At 49.1% G+C, this 19,348-nt stretch overlaps 2 protein-coding genes across 2 annotated transcripts; one reads left to right on the top strand and one right to left on the bottom strand.

Moving 5' to 3' along the window:
- Positions 1–272: 272 nt before the first annotated feature.
- On the bottom strand, positions 273–13,479 carry Tacc3 (transforming acidic coiled-coil containing protein 3). The gene is made up of 15 exons (XM_059275687.1): positions 12,866–13,479; positions 10,707–10,869; positions 10,428–10,570; positions 7,007–7,088; positions 6,114–6,690; positions 5,092–5,144; positions 4,674–4,777; positions 3,823–3,910; positions 3,637–3,738; positions 3,066–3,142; positions 2,943–2,986; positions 2,010–2,170; positions 916–1,022; positions 708–828; positions 273–475 (listed from the first exon to the last, which is right to left on the bottom strand). The coding sequence occupies exons 2-15, from the start codon at positions 10,866–10,868 to the stop codon at positions 410–412; spliced, it is 1,887 nt and encodes a 628-aa protein (XP_059131670.1). The 5' UTR covers position 10,869; positions 12,866–13,479; the 3' UTR covers positions 273–409.
- Positions 13,480–13,687: 208 nt separating this feature from the next.
- Positions 13,688–18,678, top strand: Tmem129 (transmembrane protein 129, E3 ubiquitin ligase). Its single transcript, XM_059275688.1, has 4 exons — positions 13,688–13,953; positions 16,073–16,547; positions 16,996–17,155; positions 17,261–18,678. The coding sequence occupies exons 1-4, from the start codon at positions 13,749–13,751 to the stop codon at positions 17,507–17,509; spliced, it is 1,089 nt and encodes a 362-aa protein (XP_059131671.1). The 5' UTR covers positions 13,688–13,748; the 3' UTR covers positions 17,510–18,678.
- The last annotated feature ends 670 nt before the right edge of the window (positions 18,679–19,348 follow it).

Raw genomic sequence — 19,348 nt, 5'->3', positions numbered from 1 at the left:
ACCTTCCTTCCCAAGTTTCCATAACGGCGGTTCTCAACCTGGGGGTCAAATGACCCTTTTACAGGGGTTGCCTAAGACCATCGGAAAACACAGATATTATAATTCATAACAGTAGCAAAATTACAGTTAGGAAGCAGCAATGATTGTATGGTTTGGGGGTCACCACAACATGAGGAATTGTACTAAAGGGTCGCAGCATTAGGAAGGTTGAAAACCACTGTTATATAAGGACTGTAGAAAGACACTTTCAAACAAGCTGAACCTGGGTTGACTTTTGAGTTTGAAATTAAACTTTAGTCTTCAAAGTAATTTAACTTAGAAATGAACAGGGGTTAAAGATCACACACAAGAGACAAATCATACAGACAAAGAAACGGGCAAACAGAGGGTTGGTGATGGCCTGCTGCAGTCAGATCTTCTCCATCTTAGAGATGAGGTCATCACAGATCCTGGTCAGCTCATCATTTTCTTTAGTCTGAAGGAGAAAAGATGAGGCTGGTTTCTGTAGAGTCTCAGAGGGAGTGGCAACTGGCTAGGAAGATCCCACCCATCTCAAGTAGGACAGGGGACTAGAAAGGAAAAGGCTGGCTCTGGACTTCCTGAAAGAAGTGGCTAGTAGGGAATGTAAATTTAAAAAAAGATATGGCCAGGCAGTCTCTGTATCAAAGTCAACTCGCAGGGCATGGCCTGGGGTTCCCGTGCCTTACCTTCTGTTCTACAGTCTTCTCCAGTGAGTGGATCTGCATCTGTGCCTTCCTCAGACTTGCCTGGAAGGCCAGTGTCTCTCCTTGGGCCTTGCTACGTACTTGGGCGATCTCCTCATTTGCCCTTGAGGGCAGAAACAGACACAGGCTAGGCCTGGCCCAGCAACAAGCTGGCTAGGCCTCCCCCCCAGGATGGGTATCTGGAACTCACTGCTTGAGCTTTTCTTCTGCATGGGCCTTCAATGCCTGGTACCTCTGGCCTTCCTTTTCAACCTTCACTATGTATTCCTCAACACATTTCTTCAGTGACTCTTCATTCTTGAGAATAAGCAGATAGGAAACACTAATGGTGCACTGTTCCATCAGAGCCAGAGCCTGTCCAGGCTTGGCATATGGGGAGTCCCAGGGTCAGGTGCAGACTGTAGACACTTAAGGCTTTGAGGACATTAGTGATTCAGAACCTGACATTTCCCTTTACAAAAGTCCTCTTGATGTACATGTACGTCCATCCCACCTTCAAGGTGCGGACAGCTTCAGGACTTGCACCTCAGACTCGGGTCTGATCCCCAGACCCTGTAGTACCAGACATCAGTTTCTGCTTAAGAGTGCAAGGCATGAATAGAACCACTGCACACTGCAGGCTGAGGGCAGCACAACCATGAGGGATATATGCAGCCTTGCTCCCCATAGCACTCTTTGGGCCTCTCGTACCCACAGGGAAAAGTGAACTACTGCGGGTCATGTAGCAGGAGGTCCTAGAACTCAGTAGCTGGTCCCCAAATGACTTGTTTTCTCCACAGACGCCATGGGGAAAATCCAGTTTGCCCACCACCTGACCTTTTGTTGTTGTTTGAGACAGGTTTCTCTGTGTAGCTTGGCTGTCCTGGAACTCACTCTGTAAACCAGGTCGGCCTTTGCTTCCTGAGTGCTGGGAATAAAGGCGTGCACCACCACTGCCCAGCTCAGTTTGCCCTTTCTTGCAAGGTTGTTTTTTTTTTTTTTTTTTTTGTGTGTGTGTGTGTGTGTATGGAGGGGTGTTACTGGAGATTAAGCCAAGGGTTTCATGTATGCCAGGCATACTACCACTGAATGGGGAAACCCCCAGTCTCCTCTGAGACTCCACTTCACAGATCTGGGTATGCTTCTCCACCAGAATCTGCTGGGTACAGATTGTCTTGTTGATAGGCCACCACATGGCCTGGTGCCAACAAAAAGTAGTCAAGGACCCAGGAACACATAGCACAGCTCATGGCCCCACTCTTATGGGCTATGCCCTATAAAAGGACCAAAGGGGATACAACGCACCTTGCGGTAGCCTTCAATCACTTCTTTCTGCTTCTCAAACCTTTTGAAAAGGTCAGAGAAGGACTTTTCCATAGAGTTCAGGTCTGCAGTAAGTTGGTCTCTCTCTTTCAGAACCTTCTTGATTTTGTCTTCTGAGAGTTCCTTCTGTTTCTCAGCATCCTCTTTAAAAAGTTAAGTATCTGGGATTAGGAAGCAGCTACTATACTGAATGCCAGAAACAGCTCTGAAACAAGGGGTGAGACAGAGTAGCAGGACAGATGGGGAACCAGGAGCAAGGTGCATCAGGTATGGACATTACTAAGCGTCCCATAACACAAGCACCCACCCCCCATGTTCTCTGAGATGTAACATAGGCCTAGAACGTGGCTGCTGCTTTCTTGCCAGCCTCATGAGGAGCTTAGCCCAGGACCTACCAGTGAGATGCTGAGCAAACACCAGCAAGACTGGAAGAAGCAAGTGCCAGTGTGCTGGACTTAAGGTTCATGTGAGGACATGTGTCATGTGCTGTATGGGTCTTAGGGGGAAGGAGAGCAGGAAGACCTGTCTTGGCCACTATTGGCTTGACAGATCCCTATAGGGACACCTGGGTTTCCACTCTGATACTTGCAATTATCTCTGGGGAGGGGAAGCCAGGACAGTGCATGGTGTAACAAGTTGCATGGCATCTGTCCCTCTTTAGAGCCTTGGCCACCAGCTGTTCAGTGAATGTCAGTCACATGGGTACTTCCTCCCTTCACCCAAGAAATCTACCCAAGAAATCTAGGTCCACAAGCTTGGCTTCCACTGGATTTCCTGAGCTAGACTCATCTGCATCCTGAATACTGAAACCAAACAGGAACACTCACCTCTCAGAGCACAGGTTAGGAGAAGAAATGGACAGTATACTGTCACCTCAGAACACAAGGGGAGGGGAGGGGCACAGCTAGCACTCACCCATTGATTTGTACACAATCTTCTCAAACCCATCCACGATCTTCCTGTAGAAGGAGAGAGGATGAGTATCTGTGGCTCATCGTGCAGGTAGATCTAGGTCAGCACTGGTGCCTGCAGTCTTACCCCATCTCCAAGTACTTCGTGTTGAGGTCCTCATACTTGCTCCTCAGCTCCAAGTTCTCCTGTTGTGTCGCATTCACCTACAAAAGCCACACACATGGGTTGGCAGATGGACCACTCACAGGTCTGTGGGGTGTCTTTCTCACCAGGGACTGTTTCATTCACATCCAAGGTCTCTGGAGCCATGCCACTGAGTTATGGGAACTCCATTCACGAAGCCAAGAAGTAGGGCTGCTGGCTATGCTCATGAGGGCAACCTGCTGTGGTAGAACCCAGCAGGCACCCAGGGAGTGTGTGTGTTAACCAACTAGCCACAAGGGGGTGCCATAACCCTGTTCCAGTTGGCTGTATGTAAGCAGGTATCACAGGCCCAAGTTCAGTGTGGGACCCTCAGGCCTGTCCTGGTGCTCTTCCTTGATCTGAGACAGGTAGATGCATGTAGGAAATTCCTGTAGGCAGCTTGTGTGTATCTGGTCATAGCACAAACTGCACTTAGAATAACCTGTACCTAGCTCTCAGCTCTTTTTCCAAACAGCCTCCAATTTTTACAAAGTAGCTACCAGCCTGTTCTTACCAATGCATCCAGGTCTTTCTGGCTGTATCGCAGCACATCCACAATAGGCTCTGCAGGAAGGAGACCTCTAGGCTCAAGGACACACAGAGATGGGCCTGGCACCTGTGGGGGTACAACATAGGCCCTCAAGATCTCATTCATCTCTTTAGACCACAAAAATTGCTCCAATGATGCTAAAGTGCTTACAGGAACATCCAGAGCTCCCAAGAAATCTAGGTCCACAAGCTTGGCTTCCACTGGATTTCCCGAGCTAGACTCATCTGCATCCTGTATACTGAAACCAAACAGGAAGCAAGATCACCTCATGCTCTGAGTATTGATTAGGGCATAAAAGTCAGTTGTGTTGTCTTAACAAGCTTTGTGTTTGGGTCTTAGTCTACAAACAAACAAACAAAGGTTAGGAGTCCAAAATGGAGAACTGGGCCTGGCAGTTACTGGCTCATGTCCCCCTTCTCCTACCTGTCTACTCATGCCTGATGCTTTGTTGGTCATGGCAAGCTATGCAGACGTGGTAGCTACCTTACTGTGGTGTCTTCAGACTGCACAGGGTGAATACCTAGTTAGAGGTGGCAAATCTTTTCTTCTCTGGTTTCAAGGGTCTTATGTTTGATTTAGCAAGTAATTCTCAATATACTTCGATTACATTTTCTTTTCAAAAAAGTAGACACTAGCCTGGACTTTTCCCATAAATGTTAGATTTGAAGCCCTATGGCTTCTGTCCCAACTATTCAGATCTGCCTTTACAGTCTAAGTTGTCCTAGGTGATTCATGAAGGAACAGGCATGACTGTGGAACCAGAATTCCACTCATAAAAGCAAATACTATCTGACCTGGCCCAGTCTGGTACCTTATTGTGTATTTATTACTTGTGTCTACTAGGTGGCTTGTGTGAAGAGAGGATGCAGAGCTCCTTACTAAAACACACACTACCTGTCCTGTTTGTCCGGCACCATTACTTACTCTAGTTCAGTTAGCCCTTTTCTAGAATTTTTTAATCAGTTAGTATACATGCTAACATCTTCAAAGGAGTGACATACCTATTTGTCACCGGGACCACTGGCATTGGCCGCACAGGGCTTTCTTTCAGGAGGGGATCAAATTTCAAGTACAAAGACTGCTTCCTCCAGGCTGACTCCTTAAACTGAAAGTTGGAGAGATGGGGCAAGGAAAATCAGCAAGATTCACCATTACTTTAACAGACACAGCCCATGAGCCAGGGTGATCTTGTTGAGCAAAGGGGGCTAGGGAGACAACACACATCGATGGGTCCAGAATTATCTAGGAGTGAGGGGAGCACCTGGGTTGGAACTCTGTGCAAGACAAGGGCTCTTAGACTCAGACATGACCAGACACTATACAGGAACTGCAGGATGCTCCAGGCACCAAGGGTAAATGGACGAGGCTGACTGGGTTACACATTTCAGTTCAGGCTCCCATCAAGTGCTAAGTACCTACCGAGGAAGTTCCAAACTGCTCCAGATAATCCACTTCAGCGCCAGTACCTAGAACTGAAAGAGTGAATAATAGTAGTCATTCACCTCAAATACTGCAGGCCCCGAGGGCTGCATACCCAAGTACTTAGCAGAGTAGGATCACTGTTCTTTTGAGGGGGGTGGTTAGGGGACTGTTGAGACAGGGTTTCTCTGTGTAACAGCTCCGGCTGTCCTGGAGCTCACTTTATAGACCAGGCTGGCCTTGAACTCAGAGATCCCTCTGCCTCCCAAGTGCTGGGATTAAAGGTGTGAGCCACCAATGCCCAACAGGATCACTGTTCTTTGAAAAAAATTCAGAGACTGTTCCCAGCAGCCTGACTAGCAGCTTCCCTGTTTCTATGAAGGAAGCCTGAGCCAAGGCCCCAGTGTTATACAGGGAGAGGAATCCTTCTCTCCCCCTTCATATTCAGTAAAGACACTTGAAATTCTATCCAAGTTTCACTGAATGTGATGATGTGGAATCCATGGAGTGGCCTGTTACTTTTTCTTTCTGGAGACAGCCCAGGCTAGCTTGAACTCCCTATGTAGCTAAAGAGGACCTTGAAATTTTTTCTTCTTTGTCTTTTTGAGACAGCGTTTCTCTGTGTAGCCCTGGCTGTCCTGTAACTCACTCTGTAGATCAGCATGGCCTTGAACTCACAGAACTCTGCCTGTCTCTGCCTCCCAAGTGCTAGAATTAAAGATGTGTGCCACTTCTGCCTGACTGGTCATTGTGTATCATCACAGCAATAATAACACTAACTAAGACAGTATCTCATCTTTGTTTTTGTGTTTTGAGCTGAGGACCGAATCCAGGGCCTTAGCAAGCGCTCTACCACTGAGCTAAATCCCCAACCCCGAGTATCTCATCTTTTTAAGGACCAAAAGTTTACATGTGAATTAGCCAGAGAAACAGCCTGTGGAATAACTACCTGCAACTCGAAGAGTGTTAAGTATCCACAGGGATTTTAAGGGAACTGATGGTGACACCTTGGGGCTACATACCTTCTGCTGGGTCTCTGAAGCTCTCCTCATTTGGGTCCAAGATAGGTTCTGGTCCCTGATGAGAGGGTTCCAGCACTGGCTCAGGAGAGGCAAGGTCACCATCCAAGATAGGCTCTGGTCCCTGATTAGAAGGCTCCAGCACTGGCTCAGGAGGGACAAGGTCACCATCCAAGATAGGCTCTGGTCCTTGATTAGAAGGTTCCAGCACTGGCTCAACAGGAGGCGCCATCGGTTTGTCATCTGAGATAGGCTCTGGACCCTGAAGAAAAGGCTCCACCACTGGCTCAACAGGAGGCATCATCAGTTTGTCATCCATGATAGACTCTGGTCCCTGAAGAGAAGGCTCCATCACTGGCTCAACAGGAGGTGCCATCAGTTTGTCATCCATGATAGACTCTGGTCCCTGAAGAGAAGGCTCCATCACTGGCTCAACAGGAGGCGCCACCAGTTTGTCATCCATGATAGACTCTGGTCCCTGAAGAGAAGGCTCTAGCACTGGTTCAATAGGAGGTGCCACCAGCTCACTGTCCAGAAAACTTGTGGAAGCTGAAGTGCTTGAGGAATTCAAGACTCCCTCCTAAAGGGAAGCATCACCTTGCACAGTGAGGTCCTGGATCGGGGGTGGGGGGGTGGGGGGTGGTCTGCCTTACCTATTCTCTTTAAAATAAACCCAGATGGGGAGGCAGCTCTAGGGGAGGGAAATAGTAGTGTTGTGTCCCACCCTGTCACCAGAAGATTGCTGGTGGCCTCTTCTGCCATGTTATTTTTCTTTGTTTTCAGACAGGGTCTCTGGCTGGGGATTAAAAGTATGTACCACACCTGGATGCCCTGTTAATTTTTTCTACATAGTATATAACAATGGTGATAGTACCTCTCTATGCACACATACATACCTGTACCTCACCTTCTGCGCTTAGGATCTCGACTGCCATCTGAAGCACAGGTGTATCATCCACTAGGGCTAAAGGCAGCTGACTGGAGAGACAGAGTCATCAGAGCTGGGTCTTCCCTATGTTCCCTGCTCTGGCATTAAACTATTATTTAACTTGAGAAGCTGCTCATGCTAAAAGATACACGAAAGTTTTCTCTGGAGGTAACAGATTATTTGGCTGCTGGCACGTTAGCACCTAATTTCATTGTCACAGCTGCCTCCTGGAATACCTAAGGCAGTGGACTGCTGGACCAACCAGCTTTCACCTGAGTGGTAGCCTATGCTTTTCCTTTTTTTTTTTGTGGAAAGACAGTCTTACCACATAGACAAGTCTGGCTTCAAACTCTTATCTGACTTCCTCAGCTACAGTCCTAGATTAGAGGTGAACTACCCGTACTGATTGTTAGTTAAGCTGGACATGTGCTGTTGTGCTTCAAGACAGACAACTCTGGAGCACCTCTCCCATGGTCTTGGGACAGGGACTCTAAAGCTGTGCCGCTTTAGTTTTGGACAATCCTGAAATCTGTTTGTCTTGAGACCATGAAGGGAAGTAGTATGCTGGCTATGTAAAGAAGTGGCATCGGGGCTGGAGAGATGGCTCAGTAGTTAAGGGCCCTGGCTGCTCTTCTAGAGGACCTGGGTTCAATTCTCAGCAACCACATGGCAGCTCATACCTGTCTGGAACTCCAGTTCCAGGGCTTCTGACACCCTCATACAGATCTACACGCAGGCAAAACACCAATACATATAAAATAATAAACTATTTTTGCACTTAGGCTCCAGATTATACACACCATTAAGAAGCTGCTCCTGCTGCCAGGCAGTGGTGGCACACACCTTTAATCCCAGCACTTGGGGGAAAGAGGCCAGAGGATCTGTGAGTTTGAGGCCAGCCTGGTCTACAGAGTGAGTTCCAGGACAGGCTCCAAAGCTATACAGAGAAACCCTGTCTTGGAAAACAAAACAAAACTGCTCCTGACATGCCAATGTTCCCCTTTCCTACTTACTGGCTTGGAGAGTTCTCCACGTCTGTAGGCCCAGCACTCAGCCACTCAGCCACAGGCAAGGCCAACCTGTTCTTGGGACTTTCTGGGAACTTAGCTTTTTTGCCATTATACTTGGAGTCACCTCCAAATAGACTGAAGTTTGAGTCATCCAATTTTCCCCAGTTAAGGTGGTAAGAGCCCCAGGAAGCAATCTGGGGACATTCATCTCTCTCTCTGGTCCCATCTCTTTCTTCTGCTTCTTTGGGGGCCTGCTCCTGGCTGGCCTCTGATTTCTTCAGGAGAAGCTGGAGGCCAGGTCTCTCTGCCAGTGTCCTTGGTGAAGACACTTTTGTGTTGGTGGTATCATCAGAGAAGTCAAATTCTAGCCTTATGGAGTCATGACTTGAATGGATGACCATTTGGCCAATGGCTTCTTCTTGAGGACTTGGGTCTGTGGCCCCATCTGCCTAAAGAGGGCCAGTTGGGGTTTAGTTCTTAGAACTAGATGAACACAAATGGAAGGAAGGGGGGTCTGGGTGCCTGCTGATATAATCCTGGGGCAGGCTGAGGCCTTATTAATTAGGTCTGAGTGTTCTGCTTAGCTTTACTAACTAAACTGGTTCTGTGCTAAATAATCTCCTACTTAAACTGCCTATGTCTCTCTTGATTGGATCCATCCTTTCGTAAGGTAAGAACTGAAAGACTGCCACATCACCTCCTAGGTTGGGACCTTGGCCATACTAGAAGATAATCCCTGAAAAAAATCAAATACCTAGCCGATCACTCTGGTTACTCCCCCACCCTCCACCAAACAAGCTCCATGAGCTTGGGCATCATGCTGTCCTTAGTATGCAGCATCAGCAGAATACCTTAAAATGATGAATGGCATTATGGCACATACATGTGTCTAGGTCACCAAGGATAAGCTCACAAGTGACTACTCAGAGCTGCCCTCCCAGTAGATAAGGCAGAGACAAGAACTTCCTTGGCCTCAAAGTAAGTTAGATTCATAGCAGCCAATTGCCAATACTGGCTCTGTGTTTCTGAGGAAGCTGTTATAGACCAAAAGTGTTTGACTTAAATGCTAATCTCATCTGACTGGATTTCAGAAAAATACAAAATAAAATTGTAAATTAACAAGGACACCTGAAAAGAGCAACAGATTTAGAGGTGCTTCGATAGGACAGAGCTGGCACACAACCCAGAGAAATGTCGTGGCATTAAGTTAAGAGCACAGGAGTGATGTTTTATTATTACTCATATTTTTCTATGATATATATACATATATATGTATGTATATATATATATATGTATATATATATAAAAAATAAAAAGTTTCAACAGTGGAATCAGTAAAAACAGAACAAAATCATACCAGAGACCCCTCCTACTCTCGATAAAGATGTGTTCTTGGTATCAGATTGGTGAAGTGCTAATTCCAAGACCCTCCTCTCCCCATCCTTTTAGCCAAAACTGTTCTTACTAGTTTCTCTTTTGTGGATGTTTGCATGCAGATATGTGGATGTGTATGCACATTGTGCATGTGTGGTGTATGTACATGTGCCTAAGCAGCCAGAAATCAATACTTGATATAGCTTTCTCAACCATTCTCCACTTTATATCTTGGAGGTCACTGATTTGGACAGAAAGCCCCAAAGATTCTCCTATGTCTACCTCACTAGGGCTGGAATTAAAGGTGTATAGTTCTGAGTTTGTTTTTTTAAAGGTTTATTATTTATGTATTTTATGTACATGAATGCTCTGTCTTTATGCACACCAGAAGAGGGCATCAGATGTAATTATAGATGGTTGTGAGCCACCATGTGGTTGCTGGGAACTGAACTCAGGTCCTCTGGAAGAGCAGCCAGTGCTCTTAACCACTGAGTCATCTCTCCAGCCCAGGTTCTGGGCTTTTTAAAATGTAGGTACTGAGGATTAAACTTAGGGCCTCATGCTTGTGTAGCAAACAGTACCAAGGGAGTCATCTCCCAAGCTCCAATTAATTGATCACATGATAATTTCTCTGCCTATGAGTTCTATCTGCTCTCTCCAAGTGTTGAGTGTGGGAAGGCAAGTGCTGATTTCAAGGAGGGAGAGATGAGCGGAACTCAATAGGAAGGAGACTGTAGGTAACCTTTTCTGGAAATGCGATCTGGTCATTCCATCAAGTTATAGAAATAAAGACTGGGTGGTAGGGGCCCAGCCAAAGAGTGAAGTATGGAATTAAAATGGTCCAATTATCTCATGATTAACTCTCCACCAACAACTGTGCCAGATTCTTCACTTAAGGGCAGTGACCAGAGGAAAAAAATACTCCAGCTATGACAGGACTGAAGGTTTTGCAACAACCCTCAGAGAGGACAGACTCGCAGGACATGAAATGGCATCAACACTTACTTCTCTTTCTGTAAGCAGACGCAGTGATTGTTTTCTAATCCAATATCATCATCCAGAGCAAAAGGAGTCTCAAGTTTGCTGGTGATATTAGGACTTAAGATCCTGTGTGTCTGTGGATCCCGAAGAGGTGTTTGAAAAGTCACCTAGTGAAAGGTGAGGAGAGTGTACATGCTCCATGATACAAGCCCTCACATGCAAGCCCAAGCATTACAGTTTAAGGTTCTCAGAAAGCCAGTCCCAGAGCACCTGATGAGTACATACATTATAGTCCACACTTACCTTTGTGGCTCTGGCCTGGTTCCTGGGTGGTACATTTTCTTTCTGTGACAGACGGAGAACAGAGGATCTTCCGGTAAGTTCCGGTTGTGAAAACAGGAAGTCACAGCTTTCTGAACTCTTTTCACTGGGGACATTTTCGTCATTTAAGATATGCAGACTCATTCTGAAAAAAAAAAAAAAAAAAGAATATGTTTTAGTCACTAGGAAGTCAATGATGCTGCAGCCCAATGTATAGAAATACCCCACAAATACATCAGTGAGATACTTCTTCCTGAATAGGTAAAGCTAGCACTCTTCATAGGTATACCGTTAGTACTTCAAGTAGGTGTCATCTGCCAGAGAAAGCCTCAGGGTCCCTTGTATTGTATCAGGTATACTGTCAACTGCTAATAGGGTTCAGGTTGAGAAAGAAAGAGAACCAAGTATTTAGAATGACTTCCATTAACGTATTACACTGTAGGGCAAGAGCTAGGGGATGTAATCCTGGCTTTAAGAAAACCAAAGAAGCTGGGCAGTAGTGGCACACGCTTTGAATCCTAGCACTTGAGAGGCAGAGGCAGGGGACCATGGGTTCCTGGGGGTTCAAGAACAAGGAGAGGTACTAGGGAGGGGGTTATCACAAAGAGAAGCTGCTGCTAACTCTGCTTTAGGAGTCCATGAGGAAAAACAGGAAGGGAAAGGACAGAACCAGAGGTTCCTGTAGCCAAAGAGAGGTAGACTAGGATGCTCAGCAAGGTACATAGGACATGGGGTAAGGAGAAAAGAAATCAAGACCAATGTTTAGGATTTTTGGCCTGAAAAGCTGGTTATCAGAAAGCATGGGGAAAAGGCACTGGGATGACTATGGAATTCACAAGCTTAGGCTGTGTGGCCTTGAAGTCTTTCAAGAAAGAAAGTGGAAGAATAGCTGATCCAGCTTTTGCTTAGGATGGGATTTTTTTGGGGGGGTGAGGGAGTGGGTGAAGGGGAGATCAAAGATTGACATGAGGTGTTTTCTTCAATTACTCTCCACCGTATTGGATTCTCTAACTGAACCTGGAGCTCACTGATTCAGCAAGACTATCTAGCCAGTGAGCTCCAGGGATCCTCCAGTCTGCCTGCCCAGTGCTAGGATCAGAGGCAAGTGCAGCCACGCCACCCAATTTTTAGGTGGTGCCAAGGACCTGAACAGGTCCTCATGTTTGTTTGTCACGCATGTTACTGACTGAGCCATGTCCCCAGGCCCTGGAGGGAGTTTGTGGGTACTAAGCTTGACAAGCCAGGCTTCTTGGTTCTGCTGTCTTCTTGGTGCAGGAGTGACTGTGGGGTGGGAGAGGGAGCATACGGAAGCTTTTGATGTTGCCTTAGTGAGATTAAGCATGGGGTCAGGTGCCTATGAGAGACGATACAGCTAAAATTGATGATGGTCTCCCAGGTGGAGTATGGGGAGTGGGAGAATGAAGGATGAGAGACATCTCTCACCTGGAACAGTGAGTTGGCAGGTGTGTAAAATTAAGGGAACATGACTGAAAATAGCACTTCTGAATCAAATCGTATAGGTACAGGCATGAGGTCACCCTGGTAGCTAGAGTTGAGGAAAAAGGCCTTGGCCCCGAAGGACCCTGTTCAGAGAAGGATGCTATAAAGAAGGGAAACCCATCTGGCAGGATCATCTGTAGTCTCCAAGAAAAGCCATTTCTTCTGAGGTTGTGGCCAGACTGTATAAGAAGGGTAACTTAGAGGCACTGGCCCAGGAACAAGAAACCATCCCTGAGATAGTAGGTTCAGGACAACAGACAACAGACAGAACAGTTTTGCAGAAAAGGTGAAAGAAAGAGACGTGGGGTGAAGAATGTCCTGGCTCCGAGATGCGAGTCTCATACACTACACACTCGACAACAACAGGAACCTGGGGAGATAAATAGTCACGTGCGGCCTCTTTGGAGGACATCAGCTGGCTCAGACCTGCACGGAATGCAGCCCGCGGGCGCCAGGCCTGCCTAGGAGGCTTGGTGGGCCGTTAGCCCAGAAAAGAGGACCCTTGGGCCAGGGGTGGGCCCTCAACAAAGGGAGAGTGCGAAGCTGTGGGTGAAAGGAGCCGCAACCCAACCTGTAGGAATCCAGATCCGCGGGGCTGATCCCCACCCCTCGCCCGCAGGAAATGGGAAGTCGCCGTTTACCTGCCTACTGCTGACGGGCCCTGGGCCCGCGCCGACGCCTACCGCAAGGAAGGAGCACCGCCCCTGCTCCACGCTAGGAATCCGAGCTGGAGAAACCGAGACGAAGTAATTCCAAACAAGCTCTGGCTCTGGCCGTCCGTGACCGTGGTCCGCGGAGCCCGCCCCAGATTCAAATATCGAGAGTTGACGTCCCGCGGCCAATCAGCGCGCGGCAGGAGAAGAACGCCACTGCCGCTGGCGGCCAATAGCAGGCCGTACTGGTCCCGCCCTTCACAAGCAGGCAGTTCCGCTTCCGGGACTGAGGGCACAGCGGGAGCGTCGGGGCGTGTGGGAACCGTAGCCTAGCTTGGCGGGCCAAGTCGGCTATTCGGTAGCCTGTCACTGTGGGATCCACCATGGCCCCGACAATCTCAGGGTCGGCCGCGAACGCGGTCAGAGAGCGGTTCGCCCTTGCTTGGGTTTTCTCAACTGTTCAATGGAACCAGCTGCAGGGTTTTCTCCGAGCTGCTTGCAAGGAAGAGTCTGCACCCATGCGGGGGCCTCTGGGTGGCTCACAACTTGTGGGTCGGCGCGGGGTTCCGAGGGTCCTCCCAGAGTGCCCCGGGCGGCCTCACGAGACTCTGTTTCCCAGAGTGCTCTTCGGGTCACCTGATGGGGTAATTGTCTCCCACAGTGCCCCGCGGGCAGCCGGAGGCGGGACTCCATCTCCTAGAATGCTTTGCGGGTCCCTTGACAGGAGTTTCTCAGTCTCCCAGAATGCCTCACGGGCAGCCTGACTAGAACTCCATCTCCCAGAGTGCCTCGCGGCCGGTTTTGCGACAACCTACCAACTGTCCAGGACTGGACGCCCCCGTCTCTTACCGGTGCGGTGAGCGGCGTCGCGATGGACAGCCCTGAGGTGACCTTCACGCTGGCCTACCTGGTCTTCGCAGTGTGCTTCGTGTTCACGCCCAACGAGTTCTACTCGGCCGGGCTCACGGTACAGAACCTGTTGTCGGGCTGGCTGGGCAGCGAGGACGCCGCTTTCGTGCCCTACCACCTTCGTCGCACTTCCGCCACGCTCCTGTGTCACTCACTGCTGCCGTTGGGTGAGCCTCCTGTACGCGGGCTGGTGGTTGGTGCTTAACCGGGCGCTTGGAGAGTGAGGAGGCTCCCCGCCGGAACCGGCGCAGATGCCGGTCAGTGCAGGTGCAAGCTAGCGGCATCCCTGCAGCCTAGGCTGTAAGCTGCGCGCTCTAGGGCATCCTATGCTCTTCTTGGTTGGGAGGCGGTGGCCCAGGCGCTGGCCTGAGAGTGATGCTCGGGCGGGGACGGACTCCAGTCTTTGACATCACTGTGACTGGCGTTGAGATGTTGGGCGATTTCTAGGAAAGGGCTCCTGTTGACTCATTACAACAGGAGTCGGAGGGCTACCTGGGGAAGGTGGGTGTGGAGAGAGCAGCCAGAGATGAAGACGTTCAAGGTTGGGTACACTGATGCAGTCTTCTTAGCCGGGCTAGGGTTCTGGTCCTGTCCAAGGGAGTGGTGTGTGGCACCCCATGTGCTAGTGGAACCTCTGAGAGGTCCATATGTCAGCTGTTTGGAGGATGCATTAGGGGAACTGCTGGGATATAGCAATGATTGGAGGCTAGGAACCAGATGAGGGAGACCTCTGGAGCATACAGGGACACGGAAAGGCAGGTCTCGGAGAACAGATGTCTGATGGCCTGCCAGATTTGCAGCTCTGGGCACAGGAATGATTGGTGTGAGGATACAGCAGCCCAGGCTCCAGGGAAGTGGAGGCAGGTGTGGTAATAGAAGCACTCAGGCCTGTTTTGTTAGGAAGGTGGGTTGAGGAGACTCCATTGGAGAACTGGAGATGGAGCTGGCATGGCCATGTAGTTGTTTGGCTTGAGAACCTAGTGCCCTGGAAAGGAGATAAAGAAGGTGGAGCTCTGAGGCAGGACTCTTGACCAAGGTCTGTCCAGTGGGTTTTTGGATGCCTCCTAGCTGTGCTCATCTCATGCCTGAACAAGGAACCCAAAGTTAGTAAGCACAAGTCACTCATGGAGATTATATCGAGAGCAGACAGTAGAGCTGACTTTGGTTGCTACGGAACCATAACAAGTTATTTTGACTTGTAGTGAGTTGGGTAAAAGTAAACATTTACTATTGGTTTTTGCAGATTGAAGCCTGCCCATATAGTACCTTACCATCTAATTTATAATCTGTTTTGATGTCTGAGTTGTTCCCTGTTGTGCCAACAGGGCCCTAAAACTGGTTCCATTGTTCTTACAACATGCCCTGTCATTGAGTACTTGCTTACTTTTTTGGACAGTGTCTCAGCTCTGAGATGGGCTATGTTTGATCTGCCTCCTCAGAGGAGGCAAAATTCAGAGACCAAGATGTAGCCCAAAGAACTGCCTCAGGTACGCTGGTGGTCAGTTCTATGTATCATTGTGTTTCCTTTTGTTTTTATTGGGATGGGGATGGTTCACAAGACAGGGTTTCTCTGTGTAACAACTCTGGCTGTCCTGGAACTCCCTTTGTAGACCACACTGGCTTTGAACTCATAGTCCTTTTGTTTTTCTAGGACTTTTTTGTTTGCTTTTGTTTTTTGAGACAGGGTTTCTTTGTGTAGGCTGGCTGTTCCAGAACTAGCTCTGTAGACCAGGCTGGCCTGGAACTCACAGAGATCCACCTGCCTCTCCTGAGTGCTTGGATTAAAGGCATGTGCCACTACCGCCTAGCAACTTTGTTTGTTTGTTTTTTCCTATTTGGCTATTTCTGTGAAATTATAGTAGTAAATTGAAAACATTTTCCTTTAGTATGTGGTACTACTGCTGTGACTAAGAGCTGAGGCAGGCCTGCTGTGGAGGTGCAGAAGTAAGGACAGTATGTTCTGGGAGCTAACGATGCCCTAGGAGCTAAGGCAAGGATCAGGGCTGGCCAGCTCCATCTTCTGTTCTTCAATGGAGTCTCCTCAACCCACCTTCCTCTCAAAACAGGCCTGAGTGCTTCTATTACCACACCTGCCTCCACTTCCCTGGAGCCTGGCTGGGCTGCTGTATCCTCACACCAATCATTCCTATGGCCAGAGCTGCAAAAAAAGGAAGTAGCTCCTCCCTTCACCTAAGCACAGGGATATCATTGTGGTCTTCAGATGGGTCACCATGGGAGGAAGACAGCACCCAGCAGCCTGAACTTGAGATGTCTTTTCTTCTGCAGGCTACTACATGGGCATGTGCTTTGCAGCTTCAGAAAAGCATCTCTACTCCCCTGGTCAGGCCTCAGAGGCCTGGCAGCTCTTCCTTCTTCTGGCTGTGACCCTTCCCCTTGTCTCCTGTACCCTGATCTACTACTGGTCCTGGGACAAGTGGACCCGACACCCACTGGCCCAAACCCTGGCCCTCTATGCCCTTCCACAGTCAGGTTGGCAAGCGGTTGCCTCTTCCATCAACACGGAGTTCCGGCGGATTGACAAGTTTGCTACTGGGGCACCTGGTGCTAGAGTGATTGTGACAGATACATGGGTAATGAAGGTGACAACATACCGTGTGCATGTGGCTCAGCAACAGGATGTTCACTTGACTGTGACAGAGTCTCGGCAGCACGATCTCTCACCAGACTCAAACCTACCTGTGCAGCTTCTTACCATACGTGTGGCAAGCACCAGCCCTGCTATGCAGCCCTTTGATATTCGGTAAGTGCGTGGTGGTTATGAAGGGCACAAGACTTATCCTGTCTGTACTTCATGCACCTCTTAGGAGGTGCTGAGGGTGGGGGAGAACTGAGGCACTCCTGGCGCCTATATGACAACAGTCACTTGACCCCTTTAGCGCCATCTTCCTTCAAGGCCCCTCTTGCCTTACGCTTTCTCTTTGTTGCTCCTTCTGCTCTATCGAGCTGTCCCAACAGCTTCTTGAGATCCCCTAGGAATGTAGATTGGTGGCCCCTCAGCTCCGGGCTCTTCCTATCCTCTCTATTGGGGATGAGTGACCACCGAGTCTGTAGACTCTACCTTCAGGGCCATCTTTAGTGGCTACTTCACTGAGGTAGCTTGTTTTCCCTGGCCTTGCCTGCTTTTGGGTTTGGGTGGCTTTAGGTTCAAGGGCAGATTGGCTCTGCTCATCAAGCCATGCCTCTTCCAGACTGAACTCAGCGGAATATGGTGAACTATGTGAGAAGCTCCATGCCCCAATCCGAAGTGCGGCCAACGTGGTCATCCACCAGAGCCTGGGTGACCTCTTCCTAGAAACGTTTGCCTCCCTGGTGGAGGTCAACCCCGCCTATTCAGTGCCCAGCAACCAGGTGGGGGCTGGCCCAAGTGGGAGAGTGGGGGGTACCCCTCCCTCCTCCCAAGACCATCTTGTAGGCCTTTTTGTAACCCCTTTTGTTCCAACTATCTCTCTGTAGGAGCTTGAGGCCTGTATAGGCTGCATGCAGACACGGGCCAGTGTGAAGCTGGTGAAGACCTGCCAGGAGCCAGCGGTGGGCGAGTGCCAGCAGTGTTATTGCCGTCCCATGTGGTGTCTCACTTGCATGGGCAAGTGGTTTGCCAGCCGCCAGGATCCCCAGCGCCCTGACACTTGGCTGGCCAGCCGTGTGCCCTGTCCCACTTGCCGTGCCCGCTTCTGCATCCTGGATGTGTGTTGTGTACGCTGAGCATCACAGCATATTCTGTGTCTCTACTAGCCACTTATGAGGAGAGGCTAAAGCTCCTTGACCTTGGCGAAAGGTTCTAGTGAAAGCACACACTTATCTACAGCCACTCTCTGCCTTGAGTCTGTGGTAGGTTGAGGATTTTGATTTAGAAGAAATTCTAATGGAAATGCCCTATAACATACCTTCAGCATCTTCTCTTCCTACTTACCCTCAGGTGGGGCTGATATTTCACACAGAATGCTCCAAAGCCTCAAGATGTTGGAGTTTGGTCTAAGAGCTTTCATTTGGCCGGTTTGCCTTAATTCTATTACAGATCATATCTGCCCCTCAGAACACTGACAGTTACAAGCCAGACCTACATCTGTCCCAGGACCTGTGGTGTTGGGTGGACGCTGACATTTGAGAGGGGTGCCACTCCAGTGTGAAGTCCTTTTCTAGGGTATCCTGATGACTGCAGCCAGCCAAGGGACCACTTCTGGGTAGGGAGGCAGGAACAGCAACCTAGGGCCAGGCCAGCGTGCTCTCCCAAGTTACTCATGAGGATTGCATATGCTTTAGAGGGCCCACAGTGCTTTTGGTGTCTTCTCTTGCTTTAGTCCAGGGGAGGCCAAGATCTCACACCCCTGGCCCTAGGGAGGGGTTTTAGGGAGGTAAGGTTCAGAGAGCCACAGCACTATCCAGAAAGAAACCCACCAGGGATGCAGCACAGAGTTAGCTAAGGCCCTTGTGGGTTGCTTGGATCAGGAGAGGGTACCTCAGTGGTTAAGGTTCTGATGGACATACTATTCACTTACCTATGGTGCAGATGGGAGGAGAAGAGGTTGCCCTTTACCCACCATCTCTGACACAAGTAGCTGCTGGAGGGTGGACCTCTCTTTCAACTTGTGGCCCTGAAGCTCCTACATTTGGCTGTTTCAAGCAGTCGGGACAGATCAAGCCAGCCTCTTAACCCAGCCAGCACCGCACCTAACCCCAGGGATTTCCTATCAGAGCAAGCCCAGTTCTGCCTGTCCCTGAAGTTTCAAGGCAGTTTCAAGGGCTGCCTAAGAAGAGGCCAAATGGTTTGAGGTTATTTTATTTTTTTTTTTAACCACAGAGGAGTTAATTTTATAAAGATAAATGTAAATGTCGCCAAACGACTCAGTATTTAATAAAGTGTTACTTTCTAAGTGATGTACTTCATTTTGTTTACCTGGTAGTAAAATCAAATTTTTGCAACATTTGGGGTTGTGGCTAGGGTGTGTTGGTAAAGTGAGATGAGTATAGTTGTAGACCAGCCATATTAGAAATTAGTGGCAAGCCAGGCCGTGGTGGCACACGCCTTTAATCCCAGCAGAGGCAGGCAGATCTCTCTGAGTTCGAGGCCAGCCTGGTCAACAGAGCAAGTTCCAGGACAGGCTCCAAAGCTACACAGAGAAACCCTGTCTCGAAAAAAAAGAAAAGTGTCAGTGCTTAGTTTGTTCCGAAGGGGAAACAGGACTAGCATTCCAGACACAGTGATCAATGGTTGGGTATGGTGCCCTTCGATGGCTCCCGCCCCAATCCACCCTCTTTTGAGCTGCTCTGGGCCAGATCCACCCTTAAGGTAATGTCGCGGCCGCCCACACCGTCTTCGACTAGATCTGCAGAAGCCCGGCCCTAGTGCTAGTGACTCAAGCAGAGAGAACGGCACCAGAGACGGGGCAGACAGCCTTGGAGGGAAAAAGAGACCACTAAGTGTGCTGGCTTCTCAGAGCTATCGCTGGTTCAGAGGAGTTTAAACTATGGGCGGGCGCTCAGGGAGTACTGTGGAGGTGGGCACGAGGGACCAGTCCAGAAGGACTGGGTCTTCCGTATTCC

This window comes from Peromyscus eremicus, chromosome 10 (assembly GCF_949786415.1).
Source record: "Peromyscus eremicus chromosome 10, PerEre_H2_v1, whole genome shotgun sequence".
Classification (NCBI taxonomy): Eukaryota; Metazoa; Chordata; class Mammalia; order Rodentia; family Cricetidae; genus Peromyscus; species Peromyscus eremicus.
Note: the sequence above shows the minus strand (reverse complement) of the source record. Positions and strands in the feature narration are given on the sequence as shown.

What these genes read in the sequence shown, in the direction of transcription:
- Tacc3 (XM_059275687.1), bottom strand. Translation starts at nt 10,868, where the DNA reads ATGAGTCTGCATATCTTAAATGACGAAAATGTCCCCAGTGAAAAGAGT. An exon ending in ACCAGGCCAGAGCCACAAAG is followed by an intron (nt 10,571 to 10,706) that starts GTAAGTGTGGAC and finishes ACCTTTCACTAG; the next exon opens with GTGACTTTTCAAACACCTCT. An exon ending in CTTCAGAGACCCAGCAGAAG is followed by an intron (nt 5,145 to 6,113) that starts GTATGTAGCCCC and finishes TCACTCTTTCAG; the next exon opens with TTCTAGGTACTGGCGCTGAA.
- Tmem129 (XM_059275688.1), top strand. Translation starts at nt 13,749, where the DNA reads ATGGACAGCCCTGAGGTGACCTTCACGCTGGCCTACCTGGTCTTCGCA. An exon ending in ATGCAGCCCTTTGATATTCG is followed by an intron (nt 16,548 to 16,995) that starts GTAAGTGCGTGG and finishes TGCCTCTTCCAG; the next exon opens with ACTGAACTCAGCGGAATATG. An exon ending in ATTCAGTGCCCAGCAACCAG is followed by an intron (nt 17,156 to 17,260) that starts GTGGGGGCTGGC and finishes ATCTCTCTGTAG; the next exon opens with GAGCTTGAGGCCTGTATAGG.